Source organism: Trachemys scripta, chromosome 1 (assembly GCF_013100865.1).
Source record: "Trachemys scripta elegans isolate TJP31775 chromosome 1, CAS_Tse_1.0, whole genome shotgun sequence".
NCBI classification, from domain to species: Eukaryota; Metazoa; Chordata; order Testudines; family Emydidae; genus Trachemys; species Trachemys scripta.
In genome coordinates this window covers 236,250,444-236,273,162 of record NC_048298.1, presented here as the reverse complement: position 1 = coordinate 236,273,162, position 22,719 = coordinate 236,250,444, and the positions used below count along the sequence as shown (strand labels likewise).

At 41.4% G+C, this 22,719-nt stretch overlaps 1 protein-coding gene across 2 annotated transcripts in view; it reads left to right on the top strand.

Annotated features, from left to right (window-relative positions):
* The window catches only part of EDAR (ectodysplasin A receptor), a 107,957-nt gene that overhangs the window by 63,632 nt on the left and 21,606 nt on the right, over positions 1 to 22,719 (top strand). For both annotated transcript variants that reach the window (XM_034758084.1, XM_034758083.1), the window contains exons 3-5: positions 414 to 536; positions 2,192 to 2,373; positions 12,023 to 12,108. In XM_034758084.1, coding sequence (XP_034613975.1) covers positions 414 to 536; positions 2,192 to 2,373; positions 12,023 to 12,108 — 391 coding nt within the window. The remainder of the gene's footprint in view (positions 1 to 413; positions 537 to 2,191; positions 2,374 to 12,022; positions 12,109 to 22,719) is intronic.

The window sequence follows — 22,719 nt, the reverse complement described above, 5'->3', positions numbered from 1 at the left end:
TAACTTTAGTAAATTAACATAGCACTTCTACAGACAATTGAAATGACAGGTTCCTGTCTCAATTTAGCAACCCATTCCTATTCAGCAAAGCATAAAGCATGTGTTTAACTTTAGTCCCATTGACTTCAACAGGACCTAAGTATGTGCTTAAATGCTTCATTGAATTGGGGCCTCAGTGCTACTGAATCAACCCTGCAGTTTTAGGGTGCCACTCATTTTGCTGAAATGTATGTTTTAAAACACCCATAATTCATTCTATCTTCACTTCCAGGCAGTAGCGTAAAGGATGTTTTGCACTAAAAGTCAATCCATCAGCCTTCCAAACCCTAGCTGTTTGGCAAGGATAACATGTTTGTAATAGGAAAACTGGTTGATTAAATTAAATATTTTAAATGTTTAACCTTTCGTGACAGGTGTCACTGGTGTACTCTGCTAATGCTGAATATTCTAACTGCGGTGAAAATGAATACTATAATCAGACCACTGGAATGTGCCATGATTGTCCCCAGTGCAAGCCAGGAGAAGAGCCTTATATGGTAAATTCAGAGTCTCAATCTTATTGTGAAATGCCACACCCGAGGCTAAAATAGGAAAAAATGGCCTACAAAAATTAAATATATTGTTCACAATGGATTGTTTTTACATTGGGTATAAGTCATGAAAATGCAGTTTAGTGTCTCTGTGCACTGCTAAACAGAAGTGGTTATGGATCTCAGATATCTACTACGGATCGTACCAAATTTATGATGCTCAGCAGACTGCAATGCCCCTTGAAATCCTTGGATAAAAGATGCTGTACAAACGCAAAGGATTCTTGGTTCTTTAAAAAGTATTATTCATTTTTTTAAAGATAGACATGATTTCTAACATGATTTTATTATATTTGTATTGTAGAGAGAAAGGAAAGAAACTGAGACCTAATCCAGGAAGCATTTGAGCACATGCTTAACTTTAAGCCTGTATGACTACTCATGTGCTTAAATGCTTTGCTGGATTGAGGTCTTACTATTTTATGCTTCTGTAAACCACGGCCCACAAATAGTTTCTTAAAAGTAATACTTTAAAACAGTGCTTATGTAAAAAAATTATACACACACACACAATTTTGCCAGTAGTGTCATCTTGGTTCCCATATTTCAGCTAATCAGCAATTTAAAAACCTGACATTAACATTGGAGATTTTGTGTGATGAATAGCATGGAGTGCTTGCTGACCCCACACACAGAGAATTTAATTTTGCTTTCCTGCTACAATACTTTGGCATTAAAGAAACTTGGAAACCTCTGCAACATTTTAAATTACAGTTCCCAAATAGCCATTTAATTTATAGCAGATAATTTGCGTATTAAAAAAATAAATTACTGAAAACCTTTTTAATAGGCTAAACTTCCAATTGTAAGTTTTGCACAGTTGCTAATCCTGAATAAATATGTTTGTAATAACCAGTTGGTTTTAGTTCAGAACACCAGTGATGTTTTATTTAATCTAAACTGAATGCTCATCTGGGAAATCAGAGTTAGGGGGTTACTGAGTATCATGCAAACATTGCCATGAGAGAAGCACTCGGAGCCTCTTCCCTCCCCACCAATTAAGAGATCTCTGATATTCCTGCTGGAACGATAATGCTTCACCCACATTTTTCTGCTTTAATCCCTAATCTTCAATGTCCTAACTCAGGGGTAGTCAATTGTTTTTGGCACGGTCCAAATGTCTTGATCAAGGTATAGTAGAGATCTAGTCTCCAGATAAAATAATAAACAAAACCCAATAATAATAAGTAAATAAAAAGATTTTGGGGTCCATTCAAAAGTGTTTGGGGGTCTGGATTTTGTCCCCAGTCTGCCTATTGACTACCCCTGCCCTAATGTATAGTCACCATCTTTCCAGTTGAGGAGTGAATAAAACTCACTTCTGAGTCTGTCAGGAATATAATATAAATGGCTAAAGGGGGTCGCTTTTGAGAAAAACAAAAGTCTCTCCCCTTTCCCTTCCTAAAAATCACATCATGCCGTCTCCTCATCATTCTTCAGCCTTATCAGTACAGATACTAAGAGACTGAACCACAAACTTGGCTCTCCTATTTGGTATTCCATAGCACTACAAAGCCATGGGGCCAGACGAGAGCGTTCTCTTTTCCTACATGGTAGCACCAACTGCAGTTCTATCATACAGTGTCTGTCTGTTATTATAGACTTGTGGCTATGGCACCAAAGATGAAGACTACGGCTGCATTCCTTGCCCGTCTGAAAAGTTTTCTAAAGGAGGTTACCAGATATGCAGGCGTCACAAAGATTGTGAGGGATTTTTTCGAGCCACTGTCATGACACCTGGTGATACAGAGAATGATGCAGAATGTGGGCCTTGTCTCCCTGGGTAAGGATATAACCATGAATCTTTACAGATGTGTCCTTCAAAGTGCTCCGAATGTCTTTTCCCCACTGACATTCTGACATCTTCCTATTTCCTCCCCACCTGGTTATAAGTACTATGTCAATTAGTCATAATTTATGGTATTGGTAAAAATAATAGATGTCAGTATTTGAAAGCTTTTGAGTAGTTGTAGTAGTAGATAGGAGTGTGCCTTTAATCCCATTGAAATGCAATAGACTGGAGGAATATTTCTGAGAGACAGAATGGGAGAAAAAAATTATATTTTCCCCTTAAAAACAGAGAATGAGACTCCTCTGAAAAAGACCAGTGTGGCAATAAGCACAGATTGTCAAGTGTGGCAATAAGCAGTATTTAGTAGTTCTGTAGTACAGCTGTCTAAGATATGTTCATTCTGAAAAAAAAAATGAAGGCAGCAAGTCTCAGAGGCTGGGTCAACTGACTTGGGCTTGCACTATAGGGCTAAAAAAAATACCAGTGTAAACGTTCCCACTTGGGCTGGAGCCCAGGCTCGGAACCACCTTCATGCCAGGTTTCAAACCCAGGGCTTCAGCCCAAGTGTTAATGTCTACACCGCTATTTTTATCCCCATAGCATGAGCCTCAGGCTCGGAGACTCGCTACTTCTTGGTTTTTGATTTTCTTTTTTGCATTGTAGATGTACCCTCAAGGGCTACTAAAGCCATACTACCTATTATTAACACACTCTCAAGATTAAAAATAATAATATTACGTGGCGGATACTAGTCACTTATTATTGGAAGGCAGCACTAGAAGGGATTAAAAACAAGGAATTCATAGAGAATGTCATATTGGTTTGAAATGAAGATAGAACAGATGCCATGTATTAGGGCTACCTTTTATTACCATTTTGAGCTCTACTGAGAACAGACAGCATAATTCTGAAGGGGAGAGGGAAATAAAAGTGATAGAACAATCACCAAATTAAATATATTAGAGATGTTCTCTTAGATATACAGTAGAACCTCAGAGTTATGAACACCTCATGGAAGGAGGTTGTTCATAACTCTGAAATGTTCATAACTCTGAACAGAACATTATGGTGGTTCTTTCAAAAGTTTGCAACTGCACCTTGACTTAATACAGCTTTGAAACATTACTAGGCAGAAGAAAAATGCTGCTTTCCCTTTATTTTTATAGTAGCTTACATTTAACACAGTCCTGTACTGTGTTTACTTTTTTTTTTTTTTAAATCTCTGCTGCCGCCTGATTGCGTACTTCTGGTAACAAATGAGGTGTGTGGTTGACTGCTCAGGTCGTAACTCTGGTGTTTGTAACTCTGAGGCTCTACTGTATTATCTTTTAAGGTCTGCATGCATATGCATGCAATTTTTTAGAACTTTATTTTAGTTGGCTTTATTTAAGTAAATATTGTACAAGAAAATTCACTGTTTTTCTTTTATACATATGTTCACCTTTGGTCTATATGTGTGACTCTCATTTACATCAACGGGAGTTGTGTGCAGGGAGTGAAGGTACAAGATAGCTCACACTACTAAAAACGCAGTTGAATCAGTAAGAAGGTCACTGAGATTCCATAGAGTCATGGAGTCTAAGGCCAGCAGGAACCACCAAATCATCTAATCTGACTGACCTCCTGTATATCACAGGCCCCCAACAAACTGCCCAGTACTCTCACCTTAACCCCAACAACCAAAATTAGACCAAAGTTATACAACCTACAGGAGACTAAACTATTGTGTGCCCCAGGCAGAGAATAGGAGGGACTGAGGTGCACCAATGCTCAGGGCCCCTGCAATGGCAGTAAATTGAGTAAGTGAGATAATGCCAGAAAACCATTATGCCAGTTAATGCCAGCAAGCAACCTGCATCCCATGTGGCAGAGAAAGGTGAAAAAATACCGAGGTCTCCCCCGAATCTGACCTGAGGGGAAATTCTTTATCAACCCCATGTGACAATCAGTTAGACCCTGCGTTTATTGCATCAATGATTTGATATGAAATTTTCCTCAATTTACAGGTAAAAAGAAGGGTTTATCTAGCTGCCAGCCTAGCAAACTCAAAGAAATCCCACTTCACTGTCTTTTCATACACCACCAACAGTAAGGAAAAGTATGAAGGTTAAATAATGGCCTCAGTCATACCTGCGCAACCTCACGGAAGACTAATGGAGTTGCACAGGTATAACTGAGGGTTCAATCTGTAAACAATAAGACTGCACAGCTGTCACTTGGGGCATGATTGGAAGATACTGTGTTGGCACAGGTGGGAGTGAAAACAGAATTTGGATTAGAGGATTCTATTACTAAATGGCTGATGCATGAGAAAGAAGGGACTCATTTGACTTTCAGATCCCATGGTGATTTTGGAGGGCTGGCAGTTAGAAAAATATCTTCTTAACTGTAAACTGAGGCGATTGGATATGAAATGACTGAGATAAAATAAACACGGAACCCCCACTGTGCTATTTTTACAGACTTGGGCCCCATTACTGAGAGAAGCCCCACAGGCTGCTTCTAAGTAGCTATGGAAAGCTGTTATAATTTAGGGCTGCTCTGCCAGACCAGATTATTTGGAGCACACAAACTCTTGCCATGCCTCCTCACACCTATCTTCTGAATGGGGACAGTGAGGTGGGATGGCGTGTGGGCAGCTCCCTGCCAGGCAAAGGCTCTTTTACACAGGGAGTAATTCTCAAGGGACAGAGCCTCAGTTTGCAGAGTAGAATGGCAGTTAAGAAATGTAGTACATATAGCTACCAAGATGATGGGCCAAATTCTGTGATCTTGACCTAGGGATATATCCTGCCATCAGTGCTTTAGCAGAAATACCTCATGGAATCAGTGGCCCACAGTCCATAATTAGACAAAACTCTATTCTATATAGTAGAGCTCTGCCTACTGCTACAGTGAGCCCTCACACCACTTGCCTCAAATAATGCAATAGAGAATTATATAGCTTTACAGCTGTATTTGCAGTACAGTAACTCCTCGCTTAACGTTGTAGTTATGGTCCTGAAAAATGCTACTTTAAGCAAAACAATGTTAAGCGAATCCAATTTNCTGATCTACTTAAAAAGGCAATGTACTTAAAGTTGGGTCAGAGTCCTTAAAGGGGCAATGCACATCTCTCTCTCTCTCTTACACACACGGTGTGTGTCTGTCCCTTCCTCTCTCTTTGATGGTGTGTGTCTCTTTTTCTCTCTGCCATGCTGTCTCCTCCCTCCATTCGTGCTGCCTTGTACAGTGTGAGGCTACCTTAACAACATGTTAACCCTTGAGGGCTCAGCCGAGTGCTAGTTCATCATTTAGCAATAAGGCATTCCCTGGGAAATATCCCACCCTCTGACTCAACCGCCTCAACCAAGGTTCACAATTATCATGGCTGTGTACAGTATTAAATTGTTTGATTAAAACTTACACTCTGTGTGTGTGTGTTTATATATATATATTTTTCACCAGACAAAAGCCTCTATTTTTTATATATATATATATATAAAAAATAGAGGCTTTTGTCTGGTGAAAAATATATATATATAAACACACACACACAGAGTGTAAGTTTTAATCAAACAATTTAATACTGTACACAGCCATGATAATTGTGAACCTTGGTTGAGGCGGTTGAGTCAGAGGGTGGGATATTTCCCAGGGAATGCCTTATTGCTAAATGATGAACTAGCACTCGGCTGAGCCCTCAAGGGTTAACATGTTGTTAAGGTAGCCTCACACTGTACAAGGCAGCACGAATGGAGGGAGGAGACAGCATGGCAGAGAGAAAAAGAGACACACACCATCAAAGAGAGAGGAAGGGACAGACACACACCGTGTGTGTAAGAGAGAGAGAGAGATGTGCATTGCCCCTTTAAGGACTCTGACCCAACTTTAAGTACATTGCCTTTTTAAGTAGATCAGCAAGTTGAGAGAGCACCTGCTGGCAGCATGCTCCCTCCATCCTGAGCCCTGTCGTGTTCTCCCTCCCCCCCCTCACCCCCACTCTGTGGAGATGAGGTACAGGAGTGGATGGCAGGAGCAGGGGTCACTGACATTAGTACCCCTCTTCCCCACCCCCACCCCATCCCCTGTACAGCAAGCAGGAGGCTCCCAGGAGCAGCTCCAAGGCTGAGGGCAGGAGCAGCACAGGGCAGTGAGGGGAGGGACAGCTGAACTGCCCAGCAAGTGATAGCCTGCTGGGCGGCTGCCACACAGGTAACTTAGGGGAGCTGATAGGGGAACTGCAGGCCAACCCTGGTTCCAAGCTCCCACCAGCTAGCTCCACTGGACTGCTCTTCCTGCAAGCAGTAGATAAAGCAGGCGGCTGCCAAACAACGTTATAAGGGAGAATTACGCAACTTTAAATGAGCATGTTCTCTAATTGATCAGCAACGTAACAACAAAACAATGTTAACTGGGTCGACGTTAAGTGAGGAGTTACTGTATTCCCTACAATAAATATTAATGAAGACTCAGGCCTTTGGTGTGTGATGTTGGGTCATTCACAAGCTGTCTGTGCCCAAGTTTCCCATGTGTAAAATGGGGATACTACTAGTTATCTATGCACAGGGATGTTGTGAGACTTAAATCATCAATACTTGTGAAATACTTTGAAATCCTAGGCTGGAAGGTGCTAGAGAAGTGGAAAGTATTAGTATTACAGTGGAAAAGTTAGACCATCAAATCCATGACAGTTCTCTTGCTCTTGACCCACACTCTTCTTTTCCACAATTAGTGCTATAATTTGATTAGTAAATACTTTCCAACATTGTTCAAATACTTGGTGAATAGTAAGGTAACACAAAAAATAATTCTGCTGTTTAAAGTTGACAGAAATGGATTAAGGTTTGTGATTGGAGAGCTTTCTTCAAACACAGATGAACACTTGCATGCCCTCTAGCACCTTCCCCAATTCTTTTTTCTTTTTGGAGAACAAAAGTAAACTTGTCATGCTGTTTCATGGCAAAAACCCAAGAAATATTTCTTCAGCTTGATTTGATAAGCTGAATGAAGGGCTGTTTATCTTTTCTAAATCATTGTGGCTAGAAGACACTGGATCTAGACTATTCCATATTTATCTTTATGGAGTAATAAGTATCTTTGGCCTGCTGTTCTCACTTGTGGTTTGGCAATAATTCCCTGCTTATTCATTATGTGCTTCACAGTGCATCATTATGCGGCACTAACAATCCACCAACGAATACTGTTGAGGCAAAGGTGGAGAGGTAGACTGGGTACAGGAAGCGTAAAAAGAAAGGAATGAGCATCTCTTTCAAAACTACTAAAAAAAAAACCAGTATCTACTAGCTTGTGCCCTCTCTTTGGCATGTCTACACTGCAATAAAACTCCCACAGCTGGCCTATGTCAGCTGGCTTGGACTTGTGGGGCTCCAGCTGTGGGGCTATAAAATTGCAGTGTAGATGTTGGGGACTCCGTGGGTTCCCAGAGCCTGGGCTCCAGCCTGATCCTGAATGGCTATACTGCCATTTTATAGCCCCACAGCTCGAGTCCCATGAGCTCAAGTCAACTGACACAGGCCAACCATGAGTGTTTTATTGTAGTTTAGACATATCCTTCGGTATGTCAAGATAATACAATAGAATGAGTGTTACCCTTTTTTTTTTTTTAAACCCAAATGCAGCTAGTCAAAGTTTGAGGCCTGAAGGTGTCCCCTTTGGGAGTAGAAATTGATAATGTAGTCTGGTCTTTTCTTTGATACCATCTTGTTTATTTACAAGAAATGTACAAAATCCTGCTTCTCCAAACACAGGAGGGACCAACACCAACAGGAGCAGTGCCTTAGCTTACAGGCCCAAGCTTTGTTCAGCCAGCGCCCCTGACCTAGACCTCTCTCTGGGCTTCTCCAAGATCACACCAGACTTGCAGGCTGCTGCTTGGCTTTCTTGAGCTAGCCATGAGTCTCTCTCATTTTGTGTCTTCCCTTACACACACATGCCCTTACCCAAACGGTACTCAGCAAAACCCTTCTACCCACTGGGTCCAAAACCCCTTTTGCCTTTGGTGGGGGGCTTGTGATTAACTTTTCTTGATAGTTACGTTAATTGAACGGGTGTGCTCACACCCGATTTTAAAGAGGTTTGTGATCTGTGCAGTCACCAGTACCTCTCAGTATAACAGTAGTTATAATCACTTATTTTATATATTAGATGGCAGGCCACAAAATAGTTAAAGAGACCAGTAATTATTTCTATGTACAGTAAAACCTGTGGTATTCGGCACTTTACCAAAGGGAAAGCTCTAGAAACCAATATTTCTGATATCCATTAAAAGTCTGGTTGGCACTGCCCCAGCTCTGCCCCGAGCGCTGATTCTGCAGTTCCCATTGGCTGGGAACTGCGATTAATGGAAGCTGCGGGGGCAGTGCCTGCAGGTAGAGGCAGCATGCAGAGCTGCCTGGCTGCACCTCCGTCTAGGAGCAGCAGGGACATGTCACTGCTTGCGGGGAGCCGCCCAAGGTGAGCGCAACCCGGATCCAGCACCCCGAAAGCCCTCCCATGCCCCAACTCCCTGCCCCGAGCCCCCTCCCAGACCCAAACACCCTCCCTCCATTGTTAACTCTTAGTTAACTGGAATTTTTGATTAACCAGCACCAACCCTGCCATCCCCCCCAACATGCCAGATAAAGCTTTTACTGTATATGTCACACTGAACTACCTCACTGCGAGTGCCATGCTGTCAGAAAACAGGGCAGATACCCCAAACTGGTGGTATATATTCTATAATTAGATTCCACCAAGCCAACAAGAAATGTGAACTCCTGGATCACTATACCAATCTTACCATGGAGTCATAGACAGTCCCCTTAGACTCTCCAGCCTATCTTGCCACCCAGACAAACTGGATTTAGTGATAATGGTTGCAATAACCAAAAATCACACCATATCAGTTTTCTCCCAGTCCCGAAGGACCAGTCTCTTACCCCCAGATCAATTGATACTCCAGATTTTACATCAAAGACAATTCTATAGTAAACTAACTATAAGTTTATCAGCTAAGAAAAAAGAATGAGAGTTATTGAGAGGTTAAAGCAGATAAAATATAACAAGTGAGTCCAAGTTTGTAAGTACAAAATAATAGCAGAGATGTAGTAATCTGCCAGTTTCCCAAAAGTCTCTTCAGAGCTACCCAGAATAACTGGGGATCTCCACCTTCTTGTTCAGTTATTCTACCCTGTTAGAATCCAAACAGTCCAGAGATAATGCATCTTTCTTTGAATCCATATTTATAGCTCCTAAGAAAAGACAAGCTGACAGTCTTTCTAACCAGTCTCTCTCTTTGATGACAGATAGTGAGGAATGCACTCAATGTTCTTGATTAGCATTTCACAAGATTTCTTTGATGGGTAATTTAGTTGCAAGGGTATTTACCATGTAAATGTTTATAATAGCAAACAATAGGGTATGTCACTAGTTTTCATGAACTGAATGCCTGAATACATTCTCAAACTAGCACACACTTTAACCTAGAGTTATTTAATTACCGGGGTATATATAATGTAAACATAATTACAGAGGTACATGCAATGTAAATATAATGCAATAGTAAACAACAGGATATAGATGGGCAAAAACAATACAATTAACATCTTCTTTGATCTCTATTAACACACAAGTGAACTGGCCTATGGCTCTGGCCTGAGCAGGTCTCAGTATATACTATTAGGTGTGTATTATGGCTCTAAAAGCCAAAGCAACTCTTGTGGGAGGTGTGGAAAGGTGCACCACCCAAGTAGCAATAACTGGTGACATTATATATGTGGAGGCTCCTCTGCCTCTGGAGGTGATGAAGAGAACATATTCAACAGGAGCCATTGTGAAAAACTTTTAATCATGTGTATTATGGGCTTCCGCAGTGCAGGTCTGCAGATGCTTGCCAGTGCATGGGGAAATCATACCCAGACACATGCCTCCTGGGATAGTGAGCACTAATGAGCTGCAAGAGGTCATCTTTTGCACTAGGTCACTACTGTCTTTTGTGCCTTTTTTCCCCACTAGCACACCAGTACATGGACAAACCTGTGCAATTACATTACTGAGTGTTTCCCTCAGTTTGAGAAGATGATTTAAAACCATGCTAGGTAGATGCACGCCAAAGGATTTCAAGGACATAGAAAGTCCTCCACCCATGGGCGTTCCGTGACTGACCTTCCAGTAGCTAGAATCTTTTGGGACATTTCTACCAAACGTAAAGGGTTCCGAAAAGTTTGAACGCATTTGTGTGTTTAAATTTCCCTGACTAGAGGAACATCTTCATTGGTACTGTTTGTTGCACTAAATAATCAGGATCAGGCTTGGTAACTGGACATGGGCTCTGGGCTACTTGTTCCTGCATCAAGGTAGCAGTGTATTCACTATTTGCATTGGTTTTAGTTACTTTTTATCATGTGGGCAGGGAAGGTTTTGGTTGAAAGAAATACAAGAGCTTAGTTCCGCTGAAACTGGGCAAGTTATTTAGGTTTTAAGGAAATTTGCCATGACTGTTGGGACTGTTTGGTGTTTTGTACCTCTGTTCACCATTATTATAAAGCTGAAACATGAGCGTACCATTGCCTTCTGTTGTATGTGTACCAGTGTCTGTATGTTGAAATAATATAGATTAAGTTACAGGATAACAGGCACCTGTTATTTCTTGAAGCGTAAAGAACAAAAACAAAAATATAACCGGCTATTTTAGAATGTTGATTAATAGTTTCAGCAATAATTTCTGAATGTGAATGTTTTCAGAAAAAAGTCACAGGTGCACACATGGACAGAATAAAGCAGAATTCAGAACTTATGCAGGGTCAAGTATATACTGGGTACTGAGATACCACAATGAAAAATATAGAACAAATGCATAATGAGACATAACATATATGTTCAGTAGTAGTTATTAGACCCATGTATTAAAAATAGTTATGTAAAGCATAGGAATGTCATTTATTGACAAAAAATTTAAGACTGTTTACTCATCAGCTCATCTATGAATGAAATTCTTAAATACATACCGCCCAGTTACCATGTTCCGAGACAAACTTTGAGGAAAATGGAAGTTTAAAACATGAAAATCTTTTCTTCGCCAAGAGGGACCTAATACAGACCATAACTCTTACGTTACATCTAAACATAAACCATCCCCAGCAAGGAGCTGTTTGAAATACTATAAACTGTAATCTGGCTTTCTCTCAGTCATGATGGTTTTTCTAGTCATGATTGGTGGCCTGCTCAGATTTGGCTTTTTCCTCCTTAGTTAAGGAGATTATTCTTGTGTTGTGTATACAGAAGACTAAATAAATTCAGCTGGTGGTCTTGTCTGGAAAATTACTACTTAAAAAGAAATATTGTTCTTGTTTAGAAAGTCTCATTTCAGGGCATGCTGTAAATTGCAGCAAGAACTCAGTAGGCAGAATAATGTTGTTTTAGGCAATGTTGCTGCTTCATGTCATGTATGGTTAATGGTGGATTAGCTGCCTTTATGAGGGAAGGGAAGATGAGAAAGGCTGTCTCAAATCAGGCAGTAAGAAATGATAATGTCATCAAAATGGTTATAAAAAAGTTTTTAAAAGTGATTTTATCTTAGGGTAATTGCTTTCTGCTCAACCGTACTCAACTGTGATGGATGCACTTATATTGTTTTGCCTTGTCTTGCCCTTTATTGCAGTTACTACATGTTGGAAAACAGACCCAGGAACATCTATGGCATGGTTTGCTACTCATGCTTGTTGGCACCTCCTAACACCAAGGAATGTAAGTGTTCCTTAGTTTCTATGTATTTCATTCAGTTTTGACTTGGATTCAGCTGGAAGTTTCATGTGCAGCTCAGGGTTAGGTTAATGCATATGCCAGTCAAAAATCAGAGTCATCCCTCAGGAAAGCTCAATCTGCTTTCAGCAAGATCACACTGAAAATTAAGCAAACAATTCAGGGAAATTAGAACTTTTGATTTTAGGTCCTATTATTCTGTCATGTGATGTTTTTCCCATCTCCCAAAATACTCATATGTGATCAATTACCCTTCTTTAACTGGCTGCTCTCTAGATGTTCAATGTCTTAAGGACTAGCTAGTTTCCAGGTTTCTCTGAGGCTGCTGTACTGGGAGATAAGCAACACTGGAATTCTAATTACTTGAAAGTTCCAATTAGCCACTTCTCTGCTATGCTGGGTCCCTGCCTCTCCATTAAGATAGGAAGAAGCAGGGAGACAGGGGTCTGCAAAAAAGACTGGGGTGAGAGAAAGAATGACATACAGCTGGCGAGGTGATTCAGCAGGGAGAGCAAGGCTGGCAGCTGAAAAAAAAGTGGATGAGGATGGGACTCTTGGAGTTAAAACTAGGAAGGAGAAAAGGTCTTATTTAATAAGAGCAGAAAGGGTGGGTTCAGGAGGAAGCATGAAGTCCTGCTAGTAGTGGGAAAAAACTAGGGAAGGGATGGAAGCCAAGAGTTCTTGTCTCCTGTTCCTAAGTTTATACATTCCTGGCAAGAACAACTACTTTTTAAGTTAAAGGTTACGGTTAAAACTGGAAAGAAAGATATCCCTAACCATCATCTTATTAGTTTGCTATAAAGCAGCGGTTGGCTTCTAAGCACACAGCCTCACACTATGGTCGCTGTGAGACAACCAAAATATGGAACATCTTCCTCTAGATCCAGGTAAAAGAGCATCTTGCCTTTTCATGCTCTTTTTCCGTCACAAGGTGGGAGAGCTGACGGTAGAATTTGAAGTTGTTTAAGAAGCTGCTGAACTTTCATTTGTTAATTGCAAGAAGAGAGCCTATACTCCAGTGGCACTTGCTAATCATCATGTTGAACTGGGCCAGTGGTTGATTCATCCCTGCCCATGGGAAGGAGAGAGAGAGACAGTCGCCAACCACACCCCACTGTAGTTAAAGCTTCTGGGAGCCTGATCTCCTCTTTCTGTGGGGGGATGAAGAAGGAGGTGGTGAGATTAGAAATCCTCTGTGGATGGGAGTAAAGAGAGTGGAACTTCTCTCAACTAATCCAGGAAAGAGGAGATGTGGGGAGGAACAGAGGAGAGCCCCAGCCCAGCCAGCAGCCAAAGGGGTGGGTAGAGAGTTTTTTTCCCTACAAGCAGATAAGAATGAGGCCTGCTCGTACATCCTTCTATTTTTTAAAAGTCCATCAAATTCATAAGTATAGCGATATTTGATCTGTAGGATATAAGGCCTGGGATCGTCACACAGCTACCGAACTGTTCAGATGGCTGTGTAGCAATTAGCTAACAGATGATCACTGATACACAGCAAACAAAACAAGCTGCAGGTTTACAATACTTTTTGGTCTTTGTTTCAAGAGGTGTAGTTACTGCAAGGAACTGTACACCTGTGACGACTAGTCCCAGCCATTTCCTCTTTCCACCACCGGTCACTGCAGCTGCACTCCCATCTTCTGCTTGCGTTTGTCCCATCTCTACATAAACCATGGAGACGGGATCAGGTTGATCTAGTAGACATGACATCCTGAATTGTGATGGGTGTGAGCACATGCTTAAGAGTTTTGTAAATTGGAGCCTGAATCATGCCAAATATGTAAGATATGGAATGTCTGGCAAGGAGCCATGACAGGGGCCTATGACTATTGCCTACTTCAAAAAGGCAACTTCTGTTTTTTATAGGGTATTTGGCAGGTATAATATAAGCGTGTCTAATTCTTTGAGAAAAGTACATTACACAACTTACTGACCACATTCGTTCTGAATTTGCCGAAGGCACCAATAAATGGGTAGAATACACATTATCTTTGGGAGTAGTTTAGGCAAGCACATTAATCTACTAAGCAATCAAATGGGCTGTAGGAGAAAATAGCAATCTAAATCAGAGTGCACATAATCACTTCAATCAATTCCAGTAAAACCAATAATTTGACTACACATTGAAAAGTATTTAACAATTTCTGAAAAAAATCAAATCCAGGTTGCTTGCAGCGGATCCCTCTTGGCATTAACACCAGGCTATTTGTTTTATTAGGTACAGAACTCTAGATACTGTTGTGATATTGGTGCTTTACAATAAATAATTATTTGCTATTAAAATGTAAAATCCCTTTCCTGTGGGATCTCTTGAAGAGCTCACAGTCACTGGGGCAAGCAGCATAAAATCCAATAACAGCAAATGATCAGAAAGAAAACATCTTTCTCATAAATTACAGTGAAATCAAATCAACAGTGAAATCTCACCTGGTGTGCAAGGATGCTATACAGTTATTGATGCATAATTGTATAATTTTTCCAATCATACAATTTCCTGCTCTGATTGGTTGTGGGTCCAAGTTGCATAACTACAGTACCTTACTATGAGTATGCACTCTCTTCATTCTGATTTACTACTATGATACTTCTGCTATGATTGGCTCCTGTATTCTGATGTTTCATGTTGTGTGCCAGCAACAGTAATGGTGCCTCCATTTCTTGCTCCCTTCAGATAACAAACTGGAGAACTGGTCTGAGTTCAACAGGGTGAAATTCATTAAAGACAAGTGCAAAGTACTTTACTTAGGAAAGAAAAAATTAAATGCACAACTACAAAATGGGGAATAACCAGGTAGGTGGTAGTACGGCTGAAAAGGATCAGGGGATTATAGGGGATCACAAATTGAATACGACTCAACAATGTGATGCAGTTGGAAAAAAGGATAATATTAATCTGGGGCGTATTAACAGGAGAGCTGTATATGAGACACGGGACGTAACTGTCCCTCTCTACTCGGCCCTGGGAAGGCCTCAGCTGGATTACTGTGTTCAATTGTGGGCACCGCACTTAAGGAAAGATGTGGACAAATTGGAGAAAGTCCAGAGGGGAGCGACAAAAATGATAAATTGTTTAGAAAACCTGAGCTCAGAGGGAAGGTTTAAAAAAAAAAAACTGGGCATGTTTAGTTTTGAGAAAAGGAGAGAGAGGAAAGACCTGATAACAGTCTTCAAATATTTAAGGGCTGCTATAAAGAGGACTGTGATCAATTGTTCTCCATGTCCACTGCAGGTAGGACAAGTAGTAATGGGCTTAATCTGCAGCAAGGGAGATTTGTGTTAGATATTAGGAAAAACTTTCTAACTATAAGGGCAGTTAAGCTCTTGAATAGGCTGCCAAGGGAGGTTGTGGAATCACCATCACTGGAGGTTTTTAAGAATAGGTTGGACAAACACCTCACAGCGATGGTCTAGGTTTACTTGGTCCTGCCTCAGCACAGGGAGCTGGACTTAATGACTTCTCAAGGTCTCTTCCAGCCCTACATTTCTATGATTCTAGGACATCAAAAAAGGCTATGGTTTACATGAAGAAAGGAACAAGATAATGTAAAAACTCTACAGTAAATGGGTCAGTGAAATTGCCAGAATATTTTAAATTTGTACTTATTTCCCTTCGTCCTCTCAACTGTCTCCCATCTTTTCCTCTCAGAAAGGTTTGTGTTCTCAGAATAGCTGCCATATGTCAAACAGTAGGAAAATTCCAGCACTTCCCTCCAGATTCAGTGTTTAAACACACACACACACACACACCATATATATTTACACTGATGGAAAAAAGACTTGCTGATCTTTAGAGAAAGAAAGGGCTGGGGAAAGTAGAAGAATGAAGTGAGCAAAAAAAGGGTGGAGGCAGGGGAGAAAAAGCCAAAACAACTGATTTTTTAGAAATTTCACTTTCAGGAGCTTGATAGCCCATTTTACCTAGGTTTTTTCCCCACATAAAATAATAAATCAGTAACGTAATAAAGAGGTTACATACTAGTGTTGTTCTTCCAGAGTGTCATCTCTGCCTTGTCACTCTTCTGGGATAAGCGACTCCTGGTGTTGAACTGTGGAATCTTTTTGCCAGCAGTGAATGTTTAGAGCTGCTTATTTCTCCCTCCCCCAAGCCTCATGGAGGATTCTGAGGATAACAAGAGGGGAAATGTGCCCAACAGCCTTCAGTTCCTTCCCTAATATCAGAATTCTTTTTCTGAGACTCCAAAGAAGCAGGGAAGCTGAGTGGGGAGTGTGACTGTGTAGAGATGACACTCTCAGAGAAGAGCTACTTAAAAGTAACCTCTCTTCCTTCTTCAAGTGGCCTCTGCTTATTCGTATTTAAGAGAGATTAGCAAGCAGTACAACCCACTAGGAAGATGGGCTGATACATGGTAGGTGAACAAGGACTGCAAAACTTCCAAAATGAGCATTAGCTCTGGATGGCAGTCAAGAAAGTGCTGGAAGTGACCTCACTTCTGCTCTCCCCGATCAGACCTCAATGAGGGATAAACGTTTGATTCAAGTACATACAGATCTTCAAGTAAGAACATTACAAATCCTATGAAGACAGAAGGATGCTGCCTTCAAATTAGTTGCATGTCTTGTTATATCCAGGTGAATGAACACCTGGCAAAACATAAAAGGTGTAAGAGAGACTTGGTAAAATACAGAGAAATTATTGGACTGTATTAGATAAAAACAGAGATACTATGGAAACGGAGATGAGGACACTGACTAAATCACACTTCTTATATGGACTAGTTTGTAGAATATTGGCCAATTGGCCAATATCTCATTAAGTCCATGGACTGTAGCTATGGCTATAAGCCGTGCTCTCTTCCCAGCTATATGTTACAGATAATAAATAGCTGACCAGAGGTCACAAGAACTTTGTGAAACAAGACTCTGACCCAAAGCAACTGAGATACACATATAAGAAAGAATATCCCAGGGGCAGCTAAATAAATACATCCACTTGCAGTACTCACACCATAATCAAGTGCATTTTGCCAAAAATGTGGATTTTTTTTTATAGCAACCATGACAGCAGATCAGTCAAAAAATCATTCCTTCTAATCTTTCTCCCCTCCCCACTCACATGCTGAAAGAAGTGGTATTAATCAACCTATCTAGGTTTTTAACCTAACACACATTAGGGTGACCAGACATCCCGATAAAATCGCGACCGTGCCAATTTTGAGCTATTTGTCCCGTGTCCCAACCGATCTGTGGTCGAGACGCAATTTTTGTCCCGATAATTTGCGCCGCCGAGCTTTTTTTTTTTTTTTGCCCCTCTTGGTGTCCTGATATTTTCTTCATCTCATCTGGTCACCCTAACACACACAGACTAATGGTCTGACAATTTAATTTTTTAAAAGAGTTACTAAAGTAATTTTTAATTACCAGAGTGAGACTAACATCTGGAAACATCCCTTTTGTTGTTGTTGCATTCTTAGAACTTTAAAACAACCAAACAGATGAGAACTGTTATGTTGTACAAAATAATTTATTAAATGGCCGAGGGCTTCGTATATCATGTTCCAATCAGAAGATCACTTTTATGTCTATATTTTAAAGACCCTGAATTCTGGGCCTTTAGCTGAAATTCTTAAAACACTTAACACAGAAAAACTCCTTACAGTACTAGTAATACTATATACAAATAATTTTAATATCTTTTTCTTTTTAACTCTCCATTCTTTTTAATATCACCATTTTCTTTCCTTGCCAGTTCTGTCCTTTCGCATTTGATCATTCCCTCCCTCGTCCCCCCCTCCCCCCGCCATTTCTTCCTTGTGTCCAGTGATACTTACAAATGAATAGCCTTGTTAGCTGGAACTGACAAACTTATTTTCTTCACTTCTTTGACCTTAGAGCACCCAATTCCTCTTACCACATAGAATGGAGGAAATGCTAGGTTGCTGACTAGGTGGTATAGCTCAGCTCTGATTCCCTTGTGGTTTGGCGACATTAAGACAAGAGTTGAGGTTAGGTCAAGGTTAATTAGCCTCAACCCCATTTCTTATTCTAGACAAAACCTCAGAGGGTGGGATTCGAGGGCCAACAAAAAAGAACGCCTGGTCAATCACCTGGAGCCTGAGGATATATGGGAAAACTTTGTTCCAACTGTGTAGATCTTGTGTTATCCTTTGAGAGGGCCTGCCTCTCCATGCTGCCCATGGAACACCAGCTCCTATTCTCATAGCTCATTCAGAAGCCATGATGCCATTGTTTTTTCAAGTGAGCGACAGTGGGAAATTCTAGAGGGTTGCCACAGCTTTGCCCGTTTCAGTAGAAGGGCTTCCAAGGTCTCATAGCAAGACTAGGAGACTAATGTCATTTTGGGTCCATTCTCCTCCCCCTCACACTTTTGGAACCATTATACTAGAATTTCAGCTCTTTTTATCCCCTTCATTTTTCACAGCAAAAGAGATGTTAGACCCCATATACAGAGTTTAATTCACAGGGCAGATACCTATAAATTATAGGTGCCACATAATAATTACAACAGTTATAACATCCAAAATCAAAATACAACACATGCAAATGAAGTGCCAAACCAAGGCCACATAGCCTAGATTCACAGTGGTTCTCAAATTTTTGCACTGGTGACCCCTTTCACATAGCAAGCCTCTGAGTGCGACCCCCCTCCCCCACCACCATATATTAAAAATATATAAAAATGTGTTTAATACCATTATAAATGCTGGAGGAAGAGCGGGGTTTGGGGTGGCGGCTGACAACTCGTGACCCCCTATGTAATAACCTCACGACCTCCTGAGGGGTCCTGACCCCCAGTTTGACCCTGTCCTAGAATAATCACCACCTCTGCTCCCTCAAGAGAGCACTGTCACAGGGTGCACTCACCGCTCATAGCGCCTCTTCCCAGCCATCCTGGAGATTAGCTCTGCCAGATGTTGTGCCCTCCTCAGGTGGTCTCTCTTCTGTCATCCTCTCACCCTACGAGCCCCTCTTGCTCCAGGAACTGCAGCCTCCCCTTCCTGCCCCCTCAACATGGCTCCCACTTCCGGGGGGGGGAGGGGGGCGTAACAAAACCTTTCCAGAATAAATCATCCCAGGCAGTCCACTGTCCTCAACCTAGCCTGTGCCATGTCCCCAGTGGTTGGTAAGGGAACCCAGGCCCACCCTCTACTCCAGGTTTCAGCTCGGGGTCCCTCCAGTCGGTAGCCAAGGTCTGCACTCCTATTCCTTGCTGCTTTCCCCCAAGCCTTCTCGTACCTTCCTGGATTCCCCCCAGTTTGGGTTTGCCAGCCTCCCAACTCCCTCCTCCCAAGGAGTAACTGTGGAATACCCTTTACAGTACCAACACGCCTCCCTTCACCGAGGGAGTGACTGCAGACTACCTCCCTGCAGCCCCTTTCTGCTCTCAGCTCCTGGGCTTTATACAGGCCCCTCTTTTTCCTGCCCAGCTAAGCCTCGTTTAATCAACCCCTGCTCCCTGACTTCTCCTCCAGGTGCAGCCTGAGTTAATTGGCCCAGCTTGCCTCCTTCACTCCTCCTGGGCTTGTGTAGGAGGGACACCCCCATCACAGCCACCTAATCAAAAACACAAGAGAAAAGTTACATTGCTACTTGAAGGGGTAGCAGAGAGAACACAACAGCACAAAAAGTTTCCTTGTGTGTGTCTTAACACCAGTGGCTACTTACAAGTTTGGCAAGAGCTAATGTAAAAGTTTGGATGTATATTGCCAAATTATTACAGGTTTAAAAGGCTCAAATTTGGGAGCTAAATTATTTCACAATGGGCCTGATCTCATGACCACTGAAGACAACGGGAGCTCTTACACGGATTTTAATAAGCACTAGGTTGGGCCCACAGTATCTCTTTGACAGTATTTCTGCAAATGATACTATTATCGCACACCTCACAAATGCCATTTTTACTATTCAGCAATCTTCTCCAATTTAAGGTGAAATTCTATTTCCTGGAAGATTCTTCCTCTTAGTTAGTGATTTTTAGTTAATCTCAGAGTGTGGTTAGGCAACATTTCTAAATTTGACAGGCTAATATTAGGCACCTAAATAAATGGACTAATTTCAACAGATGCTCCAGCTCCCATTTGGGAACTGCACCTCTTACAGACCACACATGTAGGTGCCTAAATATGAAGTCACACAGAAAATTCTGGCCTGTGTTTACCAGATAGCTAGTCCTATACATAGGACTAGATTTACACTTGTAGTCTTGGTTCAAGGTGCCTTGCTCAGGGTCAGTTACAGATTTCACACCTTCATTGCCTTTCACCAGACTAGATTTCAGTCCAACCCATATTCTGGGTTACCATTGTTTTTTTCCATTTTATTTTACTTCTGCTCCCCTCACAGCCCCTACACTAGCAGTTCAGAAGGCAGTATGTTTCTAATGAGTATACATTCATTCCACTAACAGATAGTTTTACAAAGACCATTTTAAATACACACTATTTACAGAGTTGCTGTGACACGGTCAGGTACTGTAAATGCACGTATTTTTACACTGTGTATTACGTATACTGTGAAGAAGCTGTGGGAACCTTGTTGGTGTTCGCCTAGAGCAGTATGCTTCAAAAACACCCAAGAAGTTACATACCAACTTGGTGTCCTGCCAGCTTTGCTGCTGCTGACACTTCTATCTCAGTAGTAGGGCTCCCTTGCACTGGCCAGCAGGAGGAGCTGCTGTTCTCTCACCACCACTCCAAATAGCTTCACTGAGGAGTAAAAGGGTCATCTGATCTTTGCTGCTGGCCTGGGTACCACCATGCCCAGCCCATATATTGCACGGATCCTCTTGACTGGCCAATAGAGCAGTGTTTCTCAAACTGGGGTCACTGCTTGTGTAAGTAAGTCCCTCGGCCCGTGCCGCTTCCAGCAGCTCCCATTGGCCTGGAGCAGCGAACTGCGGCCAGTGGAAGCCACGATCAGGCCAGACCTGTGGACGGGGCAGGTAAACAAACTGGCCCGGCCCACCAGGGGCTTTCCATACACAAGCGGCGACCCCAGTTTGAGAAACACTGCTATAGAGGCACAGATCTTGGTTGGCATTACAAGGGGAAATCTTTGGAAGGGAGGGGAGACAAGATGATGATGAAAAGGGAAGAGAAGCTGAGTGGAACTGAAGAAAGGAAAGTGAAGTAGCGGGAGAAAATATTAGAGTAACAGATAGGAGGGAAGCAGGTAGGAGTAGGGAGCCAGAGGATAACAAATAGGGAGACGGAAAACTGGAGGAAGAAATATATGGCATGAATGGATAGTGTGGAGATCTGATGAAAAGCAATGAGGAGAGAGAGACACACAGAGAAAAGGAGAAAATTTGAAGGAGGTGGTCACTAGATACAGGAAAAGAAGGAATTAGATGGGGAGGGAATATGAGAGGCAGAACACAGAAAGGGGAGTGAAGGAAAAGGAAGTGGGAGACAGAAAAGAGAAGGAAAACAAACAGATAAACTCACATAACTTCAAAACTGGTCACTGGCATTGATGTTTTATTCATGTTCATCCGGGTTTGTGTTATAGGGGTGATATTCAGAATGTGCCTTATTATACATTTTAAATATCGTCCAACTTTTTTCTTTTCAATCTGCACATCCATGAGGACTTCTAAAATCAGACTGTATTCAGTTCAAATACATGTAATCACTTTTAAAATCCATGCAGGATATTCCTCCTTGTACAGTTCATTTCAGTATCCACCGCTTCACTAAACAAAGAAAAATAATAATAAATGTGCCTTTCCATTTGTACATCACATTATCAAAAGCCATAAATATTATCTGAGCAACATGTCCACAAACCTCCCCCCTGTGCCTGCCACCCAACGAGTGCAGTAGTGTTCTTTATTGTGAATTGGGCTTGCTAAGTACAAATAATTGTAATAGTCCTGCTGTGCACAGAAGAACTGTTCTTTAAAAGGAAAGAAAGCAAAATGTGACTTTAAAACACAGCACCTAATCTGTGTTATGGACAAATGACTGGCTACATAGCGATTTAAAAGTGAAAGCTTCTTTTTGAGTTACAAAAGCAAATTCAAATGTGAAAACAAATGCAATTATTCTCAAAACAATCCAAATTATTTTTAATACATTTTTGAAAAATAAGGCTGAAGGCAGAGTTTGAGTCCAGAGAAAACTTTGATGGCCAAATTATAACCTCCCTAAATAACAAGGTTTATAATGGAAAAGCCGACAAACCCTTAATGATATAGCACTGCTAGCGGGTGTCTTTGTTACATTCCAATGGTATTACATACAGGTGCCTAAGGATGTAAAATACTCTGCCATACAACTAGATTTCAGCCTTTTTTTCATGGCCAGAATAGAGTGATTTCCACATGTGGTGCAGCATGCACTTAGAATTTCTCAGCCTGAACTATGTCTAAATCTTTAGAGATAATGTAAGTGACATCATCTGCATTGGAACCAGAATTAGGAATATGGTCCGGGTACAAACTGGACTTTCATAGTCTTGATGTATTGTTGGATGGGAAAAGAGTGAAAACTAATAAGTTATTTTTTCCCTTTTATCCATCGAAAGCTGACATAAGCTGGCAGCATAATTAACAAAAGACCTTCAAAACCTGGCAGTTTTCGGTTCACCTTTTAATGCAGGTGCATTATTTGG